This window comes from Salmo salar, chromosome ssa11 (genome assembly GCF_905237065.1).
Source record: "Salmo salar chromosome ssa11, Ssal_v3.1, whole genome shotgun sequence".
Taxonomy (NCBI): domain Eukaryota; kingdom Metazoa; phylum Chordata; class Actinopteri; order Salmoniformes; family Salmonidae; genus Salmo; species Salmo salar.
The window spans coordinates 47,632,983-47,655,862 of record NC_059452.1 but is presented as its reverse complement, the minus strand read 5'-3'; the positions used below and the strand labels follow the sequence as shown (position 1 = coordinate 47,655,862).

General features: G+C 45.7%; 1 protein-coding gene across 2 annotated transcripts in view; it reads left to right on the top strand.

The window, feature by feature from the left end:
* The first annotated feature begins 1,864 nt into the window (after positions 1-1,864).
* Positions 1,865-22,880, top strand: part of LOC106562850 (non-muscle caldesmon) — a 72,603-nt gene continuing 51,587 nt past the window's right edge. Inside the window, exon 1 of one of the 2 annotated variants that reach the window (XM_045689708.1) lies at positions 1,865-2,313. In XM_045689708.1, the coding sequence (XP_045545664.1) occupies positions 2,255-2,313 (59 nt within the window). In that variant the 5' untranslated portion in view covers positions 1,865-2,254. The remainder of the gene's footprint in view (positions 2,314-22,880) is intronic. The other variant, XM_045689707.1, reaches the window with a different exon arrangement.

Genomic DNA, 22,880 nt, shown 5'->3' with positions numbered 1-22,880 from the left:
TAGTCAGTCTCAGTATCACTGTTTATATGGATGATAACTAGACTTAGTCAGTCTCAGTATCACCGTTTATATGGATGATAACTAGACTTAGTCAGTCTCAGTATCACTGTCTATATGGATGATAACTAGACTTAGTCAGTCTAAGTATCACTGTTTATATGGATGATAACTAGACTTAGTCAGTCTCAGTATCACTGTTTATATGGATGATAACCAGACTTAGTCAGTCTCAGTATCACTGTTTATATGGATGATAACCAGACTTAGTCAGTCTCAGTATCACTGTCTATATGGACGATAACTAGACTTAGTCAGTCTCAGTATCACTGTCTATATGGACGATAACTAGACTTAGTCAGTCTCAGTATCACTGTTTATATGGATGATAACTAGACTTAGTCAGTCTCAGTATCACTGTTTATATGGATGACAGCTACTGTACATTTGAACAATACTAATTCTAAGTCGTTAAACCGTAATGACTGTCTGTAGAGTAGCTTCCTGGACGGACACCAGCCTGACCCTCCTCAGCTGTCTGTAGAGTAGCTTCCTGGACGGACACCAACCTGACCCTCCTCAGCTGTCTATAGAGTTGCTTCCTGGACGGACACCAACCTGACCCTCCTCAGCTGTCTGTAGAGTAGCTTCCTGGACTGACACCAGCCTGACCCTCCTCAGCTGTCTGTAGAGTAGCTTCCTGGACGGACACCAACCTGACCCTCCTCACCTGTCTGTAGAGTAGCTTCCTGGACGGACACCAGCCTGACCCTCCTCAGTTGTCTGTAGAGTAGCTTCCTGGACGGACACCAGCCTGACCCTCCTCAGCTGTCTGTAGAATAGCTTCCTGGACGGACACCAACCTGATCCTCCTCAGCTGTCTGTAGAGTAGCTTCCTGGACGGACACCAACCTGATCCTCCTCAGCGGTCTGTAGAGTAGCTTCCTGGACGGACACCAACCTGACCCTCCTCAGCTGTCTGTAGAATAGCTTCCTGGACGGACACCAACCTGACCCTCCTCAGCTGTCTGTAGAATAGCTTCCTGGACGGACACCAACCTGACCCTCCTCAGCTGTCTGTAGAATAGCTTCCTGGACGGACACCAACCTGACCCTCCTCAGCTGTCTGTAGAGTAGCTTCCTGGACGGACACCAACCTGACCCTCCTCAGCTGTCTGTAGAATAGCTTCCTGGACGGACACCAGCCTGACCCTCCTCAGCTGTCTGTAGAATAGCTTCCTGGACGGACACCAACCTGACCCTCCTCAGCTGATTACAGCTAGTAGCATGTTGCTGTTTGATATGGAGGTTAGATTAGTCACACACACACACACACACACACACACACACACACACACACACACACACACACACACACACACACACACACACACACACACACACACACACACACACACAGACACAGACACACCACACACAAGCAAGCAAATGGGGAACAGAATGACAGATGTGCTGAAGTGATTGTAGATGTTCTCACCAATACATCAAGTTCTAATATTTATGCTTGATTTGAAAAGCTGTTGCTGTGAGTATTTACACAGGAATTAGTATTCACCCATTAATGACCTCAAATAACAATGGGTGTGTTTGTGTGTGTGTGTGTGTGTGAGAGTTTTATCAGAGAACAATTGTGTGGATATCATCTTTCTTTACCCCTGGGGAAAGTCACATGACCCCAGAGGTCTCCTGCAGAATCATGGGAGGGAGGGAGTGGGGGGGTGCATGGCTAGGTTTTCAAAATCCCTCAATGAAAACAACATGCGGGAGCAAGGGAGGAGGAGCAGAGGAAGGAGGAGGAGAGGGAGGCAGGGCTGTGACTAAAGCCTGTCTTATGAGAGAGAGAAAGAGTCGGTGAAAGAGAGGGAGAGTCTTTACGTTGCCATCGAGCATCAGAGGAGAGGGGATCTAAAGCAAGTCCTGTGTTTGTGTGAGAGAGAGAGAGAGAGAGAGAGACAGAGAGAGAGAGAGAGAGAGAGAGAGAGAGAGAGAGAGAGAGAGAGAGACACAGAGAGAGAGAGAGAGAGAGAGAGAGACAGACAGAGAGAGAGAGAGACAGAGAGAGAGACAGAGGGGAAGGAAACACCACATAAAGAGACAGAAGAGACCCTTTCCTGGAACTCTCCAGTCCTCTCTGACTGTCGCCGCTCACTGAAGGAGAAAGACAGCAGTGTTTTAAAGAGGAACATTGTACCTGGTTGTCATTCTGCTGACGGCTGAGACAAACAGAGAAGAAGAAATGTCTGGTCATTTACTAAGGAGAAACTCCAGCAAGGCAGGTCTGCAGAACCTCCTCAGGTAAGAGAAGTGAAGCTTTGATGCTCCTTCTGCCAGGTGTTGGTGTGTTAGGTGGTGTTTCTGCCAGGTGTTGGTGTGTTAGTTGGTGTTTCTGCCAGGTATTGGTGTGTTAGTTGGTGTTTCTGCCAGGTGTTGGTGTGTTAGTTGGTGTTTCTGCCAGGTGTTGGTGTGTTAGTTGGTGTTTCTGCCAGGTGTTGGTGTGTTAGTTGGTGTTTCTGCCAGGTATTGGTGTGTTAGTTGGTGTTTCTGCCAGGTGTTGGTGTGTTAGTTGGTGTTTCTGCCAGGTGTTGGTGTGTTAGTTGGTGTTTCTGCCAGGTGTTGGTGTGTTAGTTGGTGTTTCTGCCAGGTGTTGGTGTGTTAGTTGGTGTTTCTGCCAGGTGTTGGTGTGTTAGTTGGTGTTTCTGCCAGGTGTTGGTGTGTTAGTTGGTGTTTCTGCCAGGTGTTGATGTGTTAGTTGGTGTTTCTGCCAGGTGTTGGTGTGTTAGTTGGTGTTTCTGCCAGGTGTCGGTGTGTTAGTTGGTGTTTCTGCCAGGTGTTGGTGTGTGTTAGTTGGTGTTTCTGCCAGGTGTATTTTCTGGATGTTTATTGATACTCATTAGATGTATCTGACCATCAGGTGTTCTGACTGGTTTTATCTCATTAGATGTATCTGACCACCACGGACGTAGTAACCTGTAACCTTCATATGTGATGTCTGTTACTGGGAGGGACGTAGTAACATGTAACCTTCATATGTAATGTGTGTCACTGGAAGGGACGTAGTAACCTGTAACCTTCATATGTGATGTCTGTCACTGGGAGGGACGTAGTAACCTGTAACCTTCATATGTGATGTCTGTCACTGGGAGGGACGTAGTAACCTGTAACCTTCATATGTGATGTGTGTTACTGGGAGGGACATAGTAACCTGTAACCTTCATATGTGATGTCTGTCACTGGGAGGTGAAACCTTCATTTCACCACCCCCTGTATCTCCATTCTGTGGTTCTGTGGAAAGTGGTTCAAAGTTGATATGGTAGAAAAAGTAACACATTCCTACTGCTCACTAATGTCTGAAGGGACGGCTTTAACCAGCCACGTTAACAGTGTTCTTATTGAACAGCAGCTGCCAGTCTCACAGACATTTGCTCTGGTGCATTCTCAAAGAGACAGTCAGTACAACAATTACCGACAACCACTTAATTTCTGCTAATAGACAGGAAATGAACAAACAATGTCGGTGCCACTTTAGGAGAGCATCTCCAATACAACTCTAATACAACTCCAACTCCAATACAACTCCAACTCCAATACAACTCCAATACAACTCCAACTCCAATACAACTCCAACTCCAATACAACTCCAACTCCAATACAACTTCAACTCCAATACAACTCCAACTCCAATACAACTCCAATACAACTCCAACTCCAATACAACTCCAATACAACTCCAATACAACTCCAACTCCAATACAAGCTGGAGTTATAACCAGTTCTGATAAACACACACCCCTAAAGAAGACAATAGTGAGACCCCTTACTTTACAAAGAGGGAACTCTCTCCCCCCTCCCTCATCAACTGGTGTTTATTGTTCTGTTGGAGGTTAAATGATTCCCCTCCCTTCCTCCTCCGGACCACCCTCCAGGCCTTTGATTGGGGCTCAGGGGTTTGACCTGTTGGCCCCTGAGTTGGGGGGGGGGTGTATGTTATAATAATAATAACTTAGTGGATGTTTATATTTGGTGAGATGGATCGGCTATTCATCTTCAGAAGAGAGAAGAGAGGGGAGAGGGAGTTGACAATATTTAGGAAATGGGGGTCAGTTGCACTTTGATCCTGAAGTGATTTATGTTTCTCTCCTGTTTTGATATGAGGCGGCAGGGTGGTGGGATCGGAGGGATAAAGATCACTTTTAGATACAGCAAAGTGATTAATGATGTATGTGACTATCTGCGGCTGTCAGTCCAGATAAATAATTCAATTGTTATCTCACCTTGTTGATCATAAAGTGAATATAATTAATTGTCTAAATATTTGGCTCAGTTATTTACTCGGACCACCAACAGCTACAGCACTGTAGACTGGTCTAAATGTGCTGATCTTTTCGGTGAGCTGATGCTTCTCACTGTTTTAAATGAAAGCAAGCAGAAACCTGTTAACGTTTAACACCATGCCAGTGAAAACAGGGGAGAATGGAAGATGGGGTGACATCACCAGAACAGCAATGATCCCCCATCACCACAATGACAAGAGAGTGGTGATAGAACCTCTGTAGCAGCGTCACCACAATGAGAAGACAGTGGTGATAGGACCCCTGTAGCAGCGTCACCACAATGACAAGAGAGTGGTGATACGACCTCTGTAGCAGCGTCACCACAATGACAAGAGAGTGGTGATAGGACCTCTGTAGCAGCGTCACCACAATGACAAGAGAGTGGTGATAGAACCTCTGTAGCAGCAGTGAGTCACTCAACCACTTTTGCTACTTCTCAATTGATCAGAGAGTAGCTCATCTCTGTTCCGTTTCAAATCTTTGTCCTGGACCAGCCAATCGGTGGCAGATAAACAACCCTGGACAACCAATCAGTTGTAAATAGAACACGATCTCAGCCAACTAGGACTCTTCTCTGGTCGAAGGCTGCTCTTCCAGGTCTGTGTCTGTGGAGGGACTTTTAATATGCCGTTATGCCGTTATTTCACAGGATGAGATTCAGTTTAATGGAAGGAAAAAGAGCTTGTCCTCAAAACCAGCGGCTGGCTCAGCTTGACTGTTCAGGCTTAGTGGCTGGCTGGGGTCAGCGGTGCTTGGGTTAGTGGCTGGCTGGGCAGCGGTGGTTGGGTTAGTGGCTGGCTGGGGTCAGCGGTGCTTGGGTTAGTGGCTGGCTGGGCAGCGGTGCTCGGGTTAGTGTCTGGCTGGGGTCAGCGGTGCTTGGGATAGTGGCTGGCTGGGGTCAGCGGTGCTTGGGTTAGTGGCTGGCTGGGGTCAGCGGTGCTTGGGTTAGTGGCTGGCTGGGCAGCGGTGCTTGGGTTAGTGGCTGGCTGGGCAGCGGTGCGTGACAGTGCAGCCCAGGGCCTGTGTCATCCAAAGGGCTGTTTGACAACTTCCAGCTGGTAAAGTTGTAGTGTGGGCTGGCTAGTTCATCCACAGATCTCTTGGGAAGGGTTCATGTAGAGCAAACACTGAGCGTGACTTCACTTATGGCCTTTTTCCATCTCTCTTTTCCCATCACTCTTGTTTCATCACTCTTGTTCTATCACACACCAGTATGTCACCAGAGTTTATTTTAATGTAGGCTTTAGTGCTCTGTTCTGGGAACTGTTTCCATCAGGATTGTGTGACACTAGAGACTTGAGGAGAGCAGAATCAACAACCTCTGTATCATTAAGACAGTTACTATGGGAGAAGGTGTTAAAACCCATGTTCACTGTTAGCGGTTGTTATGTAAACGGCAGATGAAAAGTACCGGTGGCCTGGCTTTGGCCCCAAGTCAGAGCAGGTCCGCTGGACACATGGCTCAGTGAGACACGAGATGGAACCAGAAAAGTCTGAGCCTTCTGGGTAAAACACCGGGGTAGTTCTCAGGTGGAAACTCGACAGGGAGTCTACAGATTATTGTCATCTGGACTGAGGCACTCATGGTGGGGGCTAGGTGGAGTGTGAGTGAAGTTAGTCATGTCTTTCTGGAGTGGATTTACAGTAATTCATGTAGAAAAATAATATGCGTCTGACGTCTCCTTCTCCCAGACTAGAGCTGACCCACTCAGCTAGGTGGGTTTAGGTGAAATATGAGGTCTCCTTCCCCCAGACTAGAGCTGACCCACTCAGCTAGGTGGGTTTAGATGAAATATGAGGTCTCCTTCTCCCAGACTAGAGCTGACCCACTCAGCTAGGTGGGTTTAGGTGAAATATGAGGTCTCCTTCCCCCAGACTAGAGCTGACCCACTCAGCTAGGTGGGTTTAGGTGAAATATGAGGTCTCCTTCTCCCAGACTAGAGCTGACCCACTCAGCTGGGTGGGTTTAGGTGAAATATGAGGTCTCCTTCCCCCAGACTAGAGCTGACCCACTCAGCTGGGTGGGTTTAGGTGAAATATGAGGTCTCCTTCCCCCAGACTAGAGCTGACCCACTCAGCTGGGTGGGTTTAGGTGAAATATGAGGTCTCCTTCCCCCAGACTAGAGCTGACCCACTCAGCTGGGTGGGTTTAGGTGAAATATGAGGTCTCCTTCCCCCAGACTAGAGCTGACCCACTCAGCTGGGTGGGTTTAGGTGAAATATGAGGTCTCCTTCCCCCAGACTAGAGCTGACCCACTCAGCTGGGTGGGTTTAGGTGAAATATGAGGTCTCCTTCCCCCAGACTAGAGCTGACCCACTCAGCTGGGTGGGTTTAGGTGAAATATGAGGTCTCCTTCCCCCAGACTAGAGCTGACCCACTCAGCTGGGTGGGTTTAGGTGAAATATGAGGTCTCCTTCCCCCAGACTAGAGCTGACCCACTCAGCTGGGTGGGTTTGGGTGAAATATGAGGTCTCCTTCCGCCAGACTAGAGCTGACCCACTCAGCTGGGTGGGTTTGGGTGAAATATGAGGTCTCCTTCCCCCAGACTAGAGCTGACCCACTCAGCTGGGTGGGTTTAGGTGAAATATGAGGTCTCCTTCCCCCAGACTAGAGCTGACCCACTCAGCTGGGTGGGTTTAGGTGAAATATGAGGTCTCCTTCCCCCAGACGAGAGCTGACCCACTCAGCTGGGTGGGTTTAGGTGAAATATGAGGTCTCCTTCCCCCAGACGAGAGCTGACCCACTCAGCTAGGTGGGTTTAGGTGAAATATGAGGTCTCCTTCCCCCAGACGAGAGCTGACCCACTCAGCTAGGTGGGTTTAGGTGAAATATGAGGTCTCCTTCCCCCAGACGAGAGCTGACCCACTCAGCTAGGTGGGTTTAGGTGAAATATGAGGTCTCCTTCCCCCAGACTAGAGCTGACCCACTCAGCTAGGTGGGTTTAGGTGAAATATGAGGTCTCCTTCCCCCAGACGAGAGCTGACCCACTCAGCTAGGTGGGTTTAGGTGAAATATGAGGTCTCCTTCCCCCAGACGAGAGCTGACCCACTCAGCTAGGTGGGTTTAGGTGAAATATGAGGTCTCCTTCCCCCAGACGAGAGCTGACCCACTCAGCTAGGTGGGTTTAGGTGAAATATGAGGTCTCCTTCCCCCAGACTAGAGCTGACCCACTCAGCTAGGTGGGTTTAGGTGAAATATGAGGTCTCCTTCCCCAGACGAGAGCTGACCCACTCAGCTAGGTGGGTTTAGGTGAAATATGAGGTCTCCTTCCCCCAGACTAGAGCTGACCCACTCAGCTAGGTGGGTTTAGGTGAAATATGAGGTCTCCTTCCCCCAGACTAGAGCTGACCCACTCAGCTAGGTGGGTTTAGGTGAAATATGAGGTCTCCTTCCCCCAGACTAGAGCTGACCCACTCAGCTGGGTGGGTTTAGGTGAAATATGAGGTCTCCTTCCCCCAGACTAGAGCTGACCCACTCAGCTGGGTGGGTTTAGGTGAAATATGAGGTCTCCTTCCCCCAGACTAGAGCTGACCCACTCAGCTGGGTGGGTTTAGGTGAAATATGAGGTCTCCTTCCCCCAGACTAGAGCTGACCCACTCAGCTGGGTGGGTTTAGGTGAAATATGAGGTCTCCTTCCCCCAGACTAGAGCTGACCCACTCAGCTGGGTGGGTTTAGGTGAAATATGAGGTCTCCTTCCCCCAGACTAGAGCTGACCCACTCAGCTGGGTGGGTTTAGGTGAAATATGAGGTCTCCTTCCCCCAGACTAGTGCTGACCCACTCAGCTGGGTGGGTTTAGATGAAATATGAGGTCTCCTTCCCCCAGACTAGAGCTGACCCACTCAGCTGGGTGGGTTTAGGTGAAATATGAGGTCTCCTTCCCCCAGACTAGAGCTGACCCACTCAGCTAGGTGGGTTTAGGTGAGCTCTAGTCTGGGGGAAGGAGACCTCATGTTTCACCTAAACCCACCTAGCTGAGTGGAGCTGACCCACTAGAGCTGACCCACTCAGCTGGGTGGGTTTAGGTGAAATATGAGGTCTCCTTCCCCCAGACTAGAGCTGACCCACTCAGCTAGGTGGGTTTAGGTGAAATATGAGGTCTCCTTCCCCCAGACTAGAGCTGACCCACTCAGCTAGGTGGGTTTAGGTGAAATATGAGGTCTCCTTCCCCCAGACTAGAGCTGACCCACTCAGCTAGGTGGGTTTAGGTGAAATATGAGGTCTCCTTCTCCCAGACTAGAGCTGACCCACTCAGCTAGGTGGGTTTAGGTGAAATATGAGGTCTCCTTCCCCCAGACTAGAGCTGACCCACTCAGCTAGGTGGGTTTAGGTGAAATATGAGGTCTCCTTCCCCCAGACTAGAGCTGACCCACTCAGCTAGGTGGGTTTAGGTGAAATATGAGGTCTCCTTCCCCCAGACTAGAGCTGACCCACTCAGCTAGGTGGGTTTAGGTGAAATATGAGGTCTCCTTCCCCCAGACTAGAGCTGACCCACTCAGCTAGGTGGGTTTAGGTGAAATATGAGGTCTCCTTCTCCCAGACTAGAGCTGACCCACTCAGCTAGGTGGGTTTAGGTGAAATATGAGGTCTCCTTCCCCCAGACTAGAGCTGACCCACTCAGCTAGGTGGGTTTAGGTGAAATATGAGGTCTCCTTCCCCCAGACTAGAGCTGACCCACACAGCTAGGTGGGTTTAGGTGAAATATGAGGTCTCCTTCCCCCAGACTAGAGCTGACCCACACAGCTAGGTGGGTTTAGGTGAAATATGAGGTCTCCTTCCCCCAGACTAGAGCTGACCCACTCAGCTAGGTGGGTTTAGGTGAAACATGAGGTCTCCTTCCCCCAGACTAGAGCTGACCCACTCAGCTAGGTGGGTTTAGGTGAAACATGAGGTCTCCTTTCCCCAGACTAGAGCTGACCCACTCAGCTAGGTGGGTTTAGGTGAAACATGAGGTCTCCTTTCCCCAGACTAGAGCTGACCCACTCAGCTAGGTGGGTTTAGGTGAAACATGAGGTCTCCTTCCCCCAGACTAGAGCTGACCCACTCAGCTGGGTGGGTTTAGGTGAAACATGAGGTCTCCTTCCCCCAGACTAAAGCTGACCCACTCAGCTGGGTGGGTTTAGGTGAAACATGAGGTCTCCTTCCCCCAGACGAGAGCTGACCCACTCAGCTGGGTGGGTTTAGGTGAAACATGAGGTCTCCTTCCCCCAGACTAGAGCTGACCCACTCAGCTAGGTGGGTTTAGGTGAAACATGAGGTCTCCTTCCCCAAGACTAGAGCTGACCCACTCAGCTAGGTGGGTTTAGGTGAAACATGAGGTCTCCTTCTCCCAGACTAGAGCTGACCCACTCAGCTAGGTGGGTTTAGGTGAAACATGAGGTCTCCTTCCCCCAGACTAGAGCTGACCCACTCAGCTAGGTGGGTTTAGGTGAAACATGAGGTCTCCTTCCCCCAGACTAGAGCTGACCCACTCAGCTAGGTGGGTTTAGGTGAAACATGAGGTCTCCTTCCCCCAGACTAGAGCTGACCCACTCAGCTAGGTGGGTTTAGGTGAAACATGAGGTCTCCTTCCCCAGACTAGAGCTGACCCACTCAGCTAGGTGGGTTTAGGTGAAACATGAGGTCTCCTTCCCCCAGACTAGAGCTGACCCACTCAGCTGGGTGGGTTTAGGTGAAACATGAGGTCTCCTTTCCCCAGACTAGAGCTGACCCACTCAGCTGGGTGGGTTTAGGTGAAACATGAGGTCTCCTTCTCCCAGACTAGAGCTGACCCACTCAGCTGGGTGGGTTTAGGTGAAACATGAGGTCTCCTTCCCCCAGACTAGAGCTGACCCACTCAGCTACGTGGGTTTAGGTGAAATATGAGGTCTCCTTCTCCCAGACTAGAGCTGACCCACTCAGCTAGGTGGGTTTAGGTGAAATATGAGGTCTCCTTCCCCCAGACTAGAGCTGACCCACTCAGCTAGGTGGGTTTAGGTGAAATATGAGGTCTCCTTCCCCCAGACTAGAGCTGACCCACTCAGCTAGGTGGGTTTAGGTGAAACATGAGGTCTCCTTTCCCCAGACTAGAGCTGACCCACTCAGCTGGGTGGGTTTAGGTGAAACATGAGGTCTCCTTCTCCCAGACTAGAGCTGACCCACTCAGCTGGGTGGGTTTAGGTGAAACATGAGGTCTCCTTCCCCCAGACTAGAGCTGACCCACTCAGCTAGGTGGGTTTAGGTGAAACATGAGGTATCCTTCCCCCAGACTAGAGCTGACCCACTCAGCTAGGTGGGTTTAGGTGAAACATGAGGTCTCCTTCCCCCAGACTAGAGCTGACCCACTCAGCTGGGTGGGTTTAGGTGAAACATGAGGTCTCCTTCCCCCAGACTAAAGCTGACCCACTCAGCTGGGTGGGTTTAGGTGAAACATGAGGTCTCCTTCCCCCAGACTAGAGCTGACCCACTCAGCTGGGTGGGTTTAGGTGAAACATGAGGTCTCCTTCCCCCAGACTAGAGCTGACCCACTCAGCTGGGTGGGTTTAGGTGAAATATGAGGTCTCCTTCCCCCAGACTAGAGCTGACCCACTCAGCTAGGTGGGTTTAGGTGAAATATGAGGTCTCCTCCCAGATTAGAGCTGACCCACTCAGCTAGGTGGGTTTAGGTGAAATATGAGGTCTCTTTCCCCCAGACTAGAGCTGAGCCACTCAGCTAGGTGGGTTTAGGTGAAATATGAGGTCTCCTTCTCCCAGACTAGAGCTGACCCACTCAGCTAGGTGGGTTTAGGTGAAATATGAGGTCTCCTTCTCCCAGACTAGAGCTGATCCACTCAGCTAGGTGGGTTTAGGTGAAATATGAGGTCTCCTTCTCCCAGACTAGAGCCCTGACCCATTCACCCTGCTGGAAGTCACCACAGCCCTGACCCATTCACCCTGCTGGAAGTCACCACAGCCCTAACCCATTCACCCTGCTGTAAGTCACCACAGCCCTGACCCATTCACCCTGCTTTAAGTCACCACAGTCCTCTCTGTCCGTCACCATCTTTCTTTCCTCTCTGTCCGTCACCATCTCTCTTTTCTTCCCTGGGGTCTGTGTCTTAAAGATTAGCTGCTCCCTGAGAAGTTAACAGCACCCCTCCTCCTCTCCTCCCCTCTCCCCCATCCCTCCATCCCCTTCCCTCCATCTCTCCATCAGCCTTTTCAATGTCCCAATCCCCTCCTCCCTAGAAAGACATGTTTAAAAGCAGGGGATGTAATCAGAGGAGAAGAGGTGAATTCCAAAGATCACCGCAGGAGTCTTTGTCCAGATAATGGTTGTTTGGAAAATATACTTCTGGTGCCCTGGGTTAGGACTATAGATTAATATCACAGATATCAGACTATAGATGAATGTCACAGATATCAGACTATAGATTCATGTCACAGATATCTGACTATAGATTAATGTCACAGATTATAGATTAATGTCACAGATATCAGACTATAGATTCATGTCACAGATATTTGACTATAGATTAATGTCAAAGATTATAGATTGTCACAGATATCAGACTATAGGTTAATGTCACAGATATCAGACTATAGATTAATGTCAGTTATCTGACTATAGATTAATGTCACAGATATCAGACTATAGGTTAATGTCACAGATATCTGACTATAGATTAATGTCACAGATTATAGATTAATGTCACAGATATCAGACTATAGATTAATTACACATATATCTGACTATAGATTAATGTCACAGATATCAGACTATAGGTTAATGTCACAGATATCAGACTATAGATTAATGTCACAGATATCTGACTATAGGTTAATGTCACAGATTTCAGACTATAGGTTAATGCCACAGATATCAGACTATAGATTAATGTCACAGATATCAGACTATAGATTAATGTCACAGATATCTGACTATAGATTAAAGTCACAGATATCTGTGGCACCTCACTCACCAGACCTGCTTCTGATTATGATGCACAAACACACAGTATGTACCAGAATCCAAACAGAATTTACTTTCTGCTCAGGGAATTGTTTGCATAGGGCATTTCGAATCAGGGCAAATTGTGTTTGAGTAAAGCAAAGAGACCGTTACAATTCAGAATCATAACAATGCCGATGTTGCAACTTCTTACACTTGAAGGGTGCTTCTTGTATTTAAGTGCTTTGCTCATGATTGCTTGTTTCAAGTTTTTATTTTGTCCCGTATTGTGACAGAGATGGCTTAACAATGCTAAAGCTAGATGACTAATGCTATGTTTCATCATTGCAGTTCATTGACTCTCTACTGTTTGTCCGTCTGTGAGGTTTGAGGTTGTTGCTGTCTCACAAACAGGAGAGTGATTGATGGTAGTTGTGTAGCAGCCCCGGGGCTGTATCACTGCCTGTCTGGTTCAGTTGCTTTAGCAATCTGTGTCACTTAGTGATGACATCATCAAAGTTACATTTAGGGTCTGGGTTCACAGCCTGGTGTCACGGACTAGACGTAGCATAGTAAATGTAAATCCGGGGAAAACTCAAATGAGTATGATATGTTACGTTTGGTATGGTTACATAAGACAGATGGTTACTTAACGTAAAAACAAAAGTAAGGTTATAGGGTGGGGAGGATGGGTAGGCATTATTATTATTTGACCCTGCTGGTCATCTATGAACGTTTTAATAACTTGGCCATGTACTGTTATAATCTCCACCCGGCACAGCCAGAAGAGGACTGGCCTCCCTTCAGAGCCTGGTTCCTCTCTAGGTTTCTTCTTTGGTTCCCTGCTTTTCATGGGAGTTTTTCCTAGCCACCATGCTTTTACATCTGCATTGCTTGCTGTTTGGGGTTTTAGGCTGGGTTTCTGTACAGCACTTTGTGACATCGGCTGATGTAAGAATGGCTTTATAAATACATTTGATTGATGGATATAACGCGAACATCTAGCAACCCAGAGGCTGTGAGTTCGAATCTCATCAAGGACAACTTTAAATAATTAGCAACTTTTCAACTACTTGCTTCTTTTTTAGCTACTTTGCATCTACTTAGCATGTTAGCTAATGCGAATTGTAATTCATAACATATCATACTAAATGGATTGTCTCAGGATTTACGTATAGAATAATACGAAATGCTCTGAGACCAGGTTGCAGCGGGTTCAATGGAGTCTTTTATGGCTGGAACTTCCCTAATGGAGATGACATCATCTGGGGGAGAAACACACGCGTGAACACACATACGCACACACACACACAAACCCTCCTGCCCTCTCCACCACCCCTCTCAATCTGTCTCCCAGACCTCGACTGCCTCAATCTCCCCCGAGCGGAAGAAGTGACACGCATCAAATAGATTTTTCCCGTCAAAACCCAGAGCACACGTGTTATAACCCAGTGATGCACAAGTCATTGTCTAGTATGAGAGAAAATGCTGATAGAAGGGAAAGTCTCAAAATGGAAAGGGTTGGGTAGAGTTGGAAAGGGTTGGAAAGGGTTGGAAAGGGATGGACACGGTTGGAAAGGGTTGGGTAGAGTTGGAAAGGGTTGGGTAGAGTTGGAAAGGGTTGGAAAGGGTTGGGTAGAGTTGGAAAGGGTTGGAAAGGGATGGACATGGTTGGAAAATGTTACTATGAGTTGGGATATTGCTACAGACTTGGTTGTGGAAACAATATTTAGAAAGGGAAAGGTTGGTCTTCACAATATGCTTTCCTGTTCTCTTCTGTTCTCCCACAACCACATCTCAACTCTAGCTAGCATATGCTGCTACACTGATGTTTTTACACTGGGTGGACAAAACATTAGGAACATCTGCTCTTTCCATGACATAGACTGACCAGGTGAATCCAGGTGAAAGCTATGATGATCCCTTATTGATATCACTTGTTAAATCTGCTTCAATCAGTGTAGATGAAGGGGAGGAGGCAGGTCAAACAATTATTTTTAAGCCTTGAGTCAATTGAGAAATGGATTATGTATGTGTGCCATTCAGAGGACAAGACAATAGATTGAAGTGCCTTTGAACGGGGTATGGTAGTAGGTGCCAGGTGCACCGGTTTGAGAACTGCAACTCTGCTGTGTTTTTCACGCTCAACAGTTTTCCGTGTGTATCAAGAATGGTCCTCAACCCAAATGACATCCAGCCAACTTGACAAAACTATAGGAAGCATTGTAGTCAACATGGGCCAGCATCCCTGTGGAATGCTTTCGACACCTTGTAGAGTCCATGCCCCGACGAATTGAGGCTGTTCTGAGGGCAAAATGGGGTCCAACTCAATGTTAGGAAGGTGTTGTTAATGTTTTGTACCCTCAAACTCTCTTTTGGCAGTGATTGACTTCCTCCGGCCATAGAGAATAAATGGGTGGTGGTTTTTGTCAGTGTACACTGTACAGTACAGTCCTGGTGGCATTATGAGAGCGGTTTACTGAGATTAAAAGTGCAGTATGCAATAATTACTGCTTTTCAATGGTCATTTTAATTAGGATTAAGAACCCAAATTAACAAGGATTGTGGCTTTAAATGTTTAATACCTCTTGTTTGTCGTATTGTTCGGAGACTGAGACTGAGACTGAGAGGTACCTCTAGTTGTTGTTGTGCTGGCCACTTCATTCTTCCTGCTCAGACTGGCCAATCCCAGGCCAGATCCTCAGGTGACCTATTTCGGCTGGTGTGATCCTGAGGTGACCTAGGTTGGCTGATGTTTTTTCAGTAGCATACAGTTCTCTAACACAGTAAAGACCTTAGGGCTTATTTTTACTGAATAGAGTTATCAGAGTGACTGAATAGTGATATCAGAGTGACTGTATAGAGATATCAGAGTGGCTGAATAGAGTTATCAGAGTGACTGAATAGAGTTTTCAGAGTGACTGAATATAGTTATCAGAGTGACTGAATAGAGTTATCAAAGTGACTGAATATGTTATCAGAGTGGCTGAATAGAGTTTTCAGAGTGACTGAATATAGTTATCAGAGTGACTGAATAGGGTTATCAGAGTGACTGAATATAGTTATCAGAGTGACTGAATATAGTTATCAGAGTGACTGAATATAATTATCAGAGTGACTGAAAATGGTTATCAGAGTGACTGAATAGGGTTATCAGAGTGACTGAATAGGGTTATCAGAGTGACTGAATAGAGTTATCAGAGTGACTGAATAGAGTTATCAGAGTGACTGAATATAGTTAGAGTGTCACGTCCTGACCAGTATAAGGGTTATTTGTCATTGTAGTTTGGTCAGGGCGTGGCAGGGGTGTGTTTGTTTTGTGTTGTCGGGGTTTTGGGGTTTTGTTCTATGTTTTGTATTTCTATGTTGTATATTTCTTTGTGTTGGCCTGGTATGGCTCTCAATCAGGAACAGCTGTACATCATTGTTGCTGATTGAGAGTCATACTTAGGTAGCCCTTTTTTCACCTGTCGTTTGTGGGAAGTTGTTTTTGCATTGCTGTGTGTGCAATACTGTGCGTTCGTTTTTGTTAAGTATTCAATAAAAGTTAAGATGAGCACTCAACCCGCTGCGCCTTGGTCTACTCCGGACGACATACGTTACACAGAGTGATTGAATAGAGTTATCAGAGTGACATTTCAATTTACATAATATGGCGGGAATGTCACAAGCCGAGAGAGGGTTCGGTTGACATTCTTGCTTCAGCTCAAAAGTATCCGGTAGATGTCACAATAGCCTCTAGCCAGGAAGCTAAGCATTGCAAACTATTCTACTAGCTAGCTACTAGCTAACGTTAAGCAGTCAAATCTTCATGCATCTACCATATTACACTTTTGAATAACGCAACAAATCGCAAGCATGTTCAGACAATTTAAGGGTTTATTTTCTCATCTGTACAGTCATTACATTTTAGCTTCAAGACAAAAGCATATAGTCCCTGCTAGCTAAAGCTAACAACAGATCTTCATCAATTAACGTTAGTGTATAAACAAATGAATGCCTACCCCTCTAATAGGAATATAAAGTACAGCAGGCCTACCTTACAGCATTACAACAAACCATGTTTCATTTTTGTTAACCCTCCTGCTGTGTTCCAGTCGAATTGGACCGATATACAAGTTCTCTCTGACAAATGTAGTTCATTTAATCTGATTGTCATAAGGTTTCATGACTTTGTCCACACAGGGCATCTGAACACACAAAATACATTTTGATGATTTTCATTAAGTTTTGGGTGTTTTAACTTTTGTACACCTGTGGTGTTCCCGGTCAAAAATGACTGGTCATTAGAAATGAATGGGTGAGACTACAATTAGTGTATAAAATTGAGCTCAGGCACATGCCCATTCATCAGATGGACACACTTCCTCTCCCAGACCCCCACATGCATGTTTGTTTGAACTTGAACACACACACACACACACACACACACACGCACGCACACACACACACACACACACCTCACTACCCTTCTTGGCTTCCATGGCAACCTCCACGGGAACCTTTCCCCAATAGAATCTTTCCTCCACGGGAACCACACCTGTTTTCATTCTCACAAACAATAGCAACATTATTTCAATAATATATAGAACTTTTCTCGCAGCTCTGGTATATAAAGCTTTTTTGAGACCTTGCTCACAATTCATTCTGTGGCAGCACAATGAGCAAACTATATACTTACTATATGTGAGGCTCTTGATCATATCTTTGATCATGACACTGGTGAGGAGGAGAGAGTCCTTGTTAAACTTTGACACAAAATAGTCTGTGATAAATAGCACAATATGTTTCATCTGAGTATTTGTTCTAGTCAAAATAATCCATACATTATGCTTTTTTTTTACTCAAAAACGAGTTGAGCTCAGGTCAATGAGGCCTACAGGCCATAAAAAGCAAATAGAAGTTCAAAACTTGTAATGTTCACAAGAATTTAAGTTGATAAAAGGTTCTAACACAACATTAGGTGATAATATATGTATTATTATGGATTTATAATCAGCTATAACGGGGCAGTCATTTTGGACCGGGAACACAGAATGAATTAACATGAAACGAACACAACAGGAGGGTTAATATCATGTAAATTCTTAGGCTGCATGTGGGAAAATCTAATTGTGACTGAAAACATGGGTATAATTCACAGGGGATTTGAGATGTTGAGTTGTTTTATATGGAAGCCCATTCCTGCCACCCAAAAATAAAATACATTTAGATCATACATAGGTTCTGTTTCTTCATTTGTAGAATTGTGTGGCAAATTCAATCTCTCCACGTTGCAGAGATCAGATCAACAGGGCTGCCAGCAAACTGGTGGCAAGCTGGCATTTTCCCCAGCACTTTGGATTTGGTTTAAGGCCAGGCACAACATGTTAAAAATGAAATTTTTGTACTTATCCATTTTGAGATTTTGTTGATATTTTGGTCCATTGATATTAGTATTTTCAAAAAGTACAAATAAAATGTCAAAAAGTTGATGAAAATGTATATTTTCGTTAGTTTAACATACTATCACCATCAAAATGTAATAAATTGTAAACACATTTAAATGGATATACATTCATAATTTGAAAGCTCACTACATTGAAACACACACGAAATTTAAAAGCTCATTTCATAAATAATGTTACAAACTGGATTACATCTAGTAACTTACTTTGAAGAGATGGTGATTGGGTCTAAATACGTATTTAGCGTTTGGTAGTCTAAATTCCGTGTCTTTGTCTTTAACTGCCATTTCCTGAAAGTCATGCTCCTCCCACACATCAAACTCCTTTTCCTCAGAAGCGTCTGCATTCAACACATATGGTGTTGTGGTTATGTTTAGAGGTATTCTCCTGACTTGTGCATAGGGAATTGTTGATATGTTGTCCCAAAAATTATATAGGTTACATTTTCTTCAAAGAAAAGTGCTAATAATGCATTTTACTGCCTTTCTTTAGTATTTTCACAGATTGAAAGATGAAAAAAAGTATTTATCCACAATCAACTATGTGTAAGACAGGTCCTGGAGTGTCTTAAAACAAAACCCAAACATATGACCTGATTAGAAAAACCTGGTCACATCATAGCCTTTATAAAACAGATTATTTATTTCTACGTCACACCGAGTTTTACCTGGTTAGCCTACCAGATCAGGAACAAAATCTCTGGGCCCCAGGAAAACAATCCCTCCCACCCCACCACTCTGGGACCTGTGGTGGCACCTATGAAATCACCAGACAATGTTACAAATGACAAAACGAGTGTTGTGCGCGATTTCCGGAGGTAGCATTCAAGACAGGATCATTTCGCAATTTTACACAACAGTATTGTCTCTGAAGAACCTCTCAAAATGTCCCTTTGCTATTGTCAATGTGAAAACGGCCTTTGACTAGACATGCACTGCAAGCTAGTTCCTCTCACCATACTGCAATTCATAATTGGATATGTTAGATTTGTGAATAAAATCCATGTTCAGTTCCATTTCCTGATTCATATCAATCGGAATGGATATCCAACAGATTTGATTTGAAGTACTTCTTGATTCTCATCAAGCGTACTTATTTGTTCTCCTTTGTGTTTAAAATGAGAAAAACATCCCAATAGGAACAGTTTCTCACATTCTGTGCCAGGCCCCCCTATAGTTTCTCTTTATTTGCCGACCCAAAGAGAGAACAGCAAAGCACGGGTTCATTACATTAGAGGCAACTGAGCTCCAATATAAACCAGAGATTTGGCAGCTCTGTCCTCTGAGGTCTACATACCAATTATATGGGAAATGAGCATGGTGGGCTTTGATGTGATCTAATGATAAACAATCTTAAAACAGTAGAAAGAGATTTTATGCAGTATATATATATATATATTTGCATGACAGTGAGTCTAGTCTATGGATGGAAATCAATGTCATTTTTTTATTGATTTAGAAACACAAAGATTAGTTTTTTCCAACTGCTTAAACACGTTTTCAAAACTCTTTTTTTCTCAAAACTCTACACACAATTCCCTAAACTGCACACACAAAATGCTAAATGCCTCACATCTCCTTCAAAATGCCATAAACACATGTCAGAATGAAGCATTTGCATCAAATGGCAAACACTGCTTTCATAATAGTACATTTTTGGATATACCATGTAAACACTGTTCTAAATCTAAAGCTCTTTCATAGGCTTATATCTACATTTCAATACAATGTTCGAGAGTGAAAGTAATCTTTTGAGAGGGGTAACAAGTACACTAAACACCAATGCAATGTACAAACAGAAAATATTTATTAAGCCAAACATTACTGTTGTATACAATAGCATACAACAAAACCATAAACATAAGTAAACCAAAAGTATATTCTTTAGAATACAGTAAAGAACACAATTATGTGTGCGGGGTCCCGGGGGGGCAGTCCAGGAATTGGTGGTGGGGGGGGGGGGCAGTCACCAGTGCTAAGCTTCGCTTCATCTCTTCTCCGGCCTGGGTCTGGCCACAATACTTCGTCCACATCACAAGATACGTTTTCTCTTGCCAAACATCGAGGGAAGTATCTCCTAGCATGGCGTAGCCAACCTTGGACAGAGGCAACTTATGTCCCCACATGCGTCCTCCATTGCCTGGAGAAGCGGCATGCGGGCAAAGGGTTGGCAATCATACACCTTCCAGCGCCAGGCTGAGAAGAATTCCTCTATGGGATTTAGAAAAGGTGAATATGGGGGTAGGTACAAAACTACAAATTGTGGATGGGTGGCAAACCAGTTTTGGACCAGAACAACCCGGTGAAAACTAACATTGTCCCATAAAACCACAAATCTAGCAGGCTCCTGATCTGGATCAGGGACAAGCATTGTGTAAATTGCATCCAGAAAAGTGAGCATATGGCCGGTGTTGTACGGACCCAGTGTGGCATTGTGATGAGGACCCCGTTTTGAGTGATGGCAGCACAGTTATATTACCCCCACGCTGTCCAGGGACATTGGTAATTGCCCTCTGTCCTATTACATTTCTTCCGCGGCGCCTGGTTTTGGTGAGGTTGAAGCCAACCTCATTCACAAATAAATTCATGGCGAATTACATGGGCATCCAATACTCTAACAGACAAAATGATATACAGATGAGTAAATATGGTATGTCTGAAGTACTGGAAGTAGTGTTGCATACATACCTCTACAAAGTCATGTCGCATATTCTTGACTCTGTCAGAGTTTCTCTCAAATGGCACCTTGTAAAGTTGTTTCATCGTCACTCGGTGCCGTTGGAGGATGCATTGTATGGTCGACAGGCTACAGCATTGATGTTGTTAAATATGGTGTCATTATTCAAGATATGCCCTCTTAGCTCTCGAATCCTAATTGCATTGTTGGCCAAAACCATATTTATAATTGCAGTGTCTTGTACATCTGTAAACAAGCGTCCTCCATGATGTCTTTGCCTTTCCACTCTGTACAGAATTCAAACACAGTATGTGTTCAGCATAGGAACTGTAAACAATGTACACAAAAATGTAGTACAGCATGATAACCAACCTCATTCATTCAATGCAGTGCAGTAAATGGATGGCTTAGAGTTACAAATGTTTATGCAATACTATGCAGTCATACGTATTTTACAGTACATTACTGTAATGCTAAAACAGACATTAGATAGTTACATACCTGTTCTCATTTCTGAAGGGTCGAATTATGGTCGCCACTGTAAATCGACTCAAGTTGGGCTGGACTCTCAGTCCAGCCTCTCATGATCAACAAGTGTTGCCCTAATCTCATCAGAGATGGCTCTCCTTCCTTCTCTTCTTTGCCCTCGTCCTCTTCTTCCTACTCCTGTTCCAACTCTTCGTCTTTGAATTTGTCCTCGTTGTTGTTGTCCCCTGCCTCTCCCTCCTACTCCTCTTGCTCTCTGTCCATTGTTGGCATCCATTGTTCAAAACAGATAACCTGACCTTTGACCTATTTATAGGCCTATACTACAGTAAAGCAGTGATTGGTTAGTGATCAGTTACGCAATTAGTGTTTGCACATGTGAGGAGTGTGTGTGTGTGACCTGGTGAATAAGTGTAGCATTTTGATTGGTTGTGTTTGGAAAAGCAAAGCAAGTCACTTCCTGTTAGATTTTTGTGTTTTAGGTACAGAATTGTGTGTAGTGTTTTGAAAAAAATGTTTTATGCAATTGACAACTGAGTCAAAGGCTGAGAAATAGCTTATGGTTTTGGATATTTGGTGTGTAGTTTTGCACTTTGAGTGAGAGGTTTCAAAAATCGTGCGACATGAAAAGATTTTGTGTGTAAGCAGTTGAAAAAAACTGTAAAGAACATTTCCCCCTGGTCAAGATGAGTCAGTCCTTTCATTTATTTTCTGAAATAGTTTAGGAAACAAAATGGCTGATTTGACATGAATGTTTCCATTGTGGTGAATTATAGGCCATTGTTGAGGAGGACTGTCAGTCGCTGTGTTGGCTCCACTTACAGTAAGAATGGAGAGGAAATGATGGATCCTAGGAGTGTGGTGTGTGTGTGTGTGTGTGTGTGTGTGTGTGTGTGTGTGTGTGTGTGTGCGTGCGTGTGTATGTATGGCTCTCCTGTGTGGAGTTCATACCAGGACAAGAAACTCCCCCTTGACCCACTCCAACCTCTGGCATCCTCCTCTTCAGTCCTCCTGACCATAACACCTCTCCAGAGTCTCTTTTCTCCCTCCCTCCCTCCCTCCCTCCCTCCCTCCCTCCTCTAACTCTCGACCTACTCACCCCCTCCCTCCCTCCTCTCTCCTCTCCCTCTCGTCCTACTCACCCCCTCCCTCCTTCCCTCCCTCCTTCCCTCCTCTCTCCTCTGCCTCTCAACCTACTCACCCCTTCTCTCTGACTCCCTCCCCACTCCTTCCTCTCTCTTCAACCTCTCAACCTACTCACCCCTTCTCTCTGCCTCTTTCCCCACTCCTTCCTCTCTCCTCTGCCTCTCGTCCTACTCACCCCCTCCCTCTACCTCCCTCCCTCCTTCCCTCCACTCTCCTCTGCCTCTCAACCTCCTCTTCAGTCCTCCTGACCATAACACCTCTCCAGAGTCTCTTTTCTCCCTCCCTCCCTCCCTCCCTCCCTCCCTCCTCTAACTCTCGACCTACTCACCCCCACCCTCCCTCCTCTCTCCTCTCTCCTCTGCCTCTCGTCCTACTCACCCCCTCCCTCCTTCCCTCCCTCCTTCCCTCCGCTCTCCTCTGCCTCTCAACCTACTCACCCCTTCTCTCTGACTCCCTCCCCACTCCTTCCTCTCTCCTCTACCTCTCAACCTACTCACCCCCTCCCTTTGCCTCCCTCCCTCCACTCTCCTCTGCCTCTCGACCTACTCACCCCCCCCCGCCTCTATTCCTCTATTTTAAATGCAGCGGAGGAGGCAGGGCTATGAGCTAATGTCGTGTCTGGAATACAGGACGAATGGGGGAGGGTGAAGTTCAGTGTGTTGAAGACGGCTAGCTGCCACTCAGAAACTCTAATAGCGGCAACAGTCATGAGCTGGTTAGTTAGTAGGGTCACAGTAGAGTTAGATATCTGTCAGGTGAGTTGGTTAGTTAGTAGGGTCACAGTAGAGTTATCTGTCAGGTGACCTGGTTAGTTAGTAGGGTTACAGTAGAGTTATCTGTTAGGTGACCTGGTTAGTTAGTAGGGTT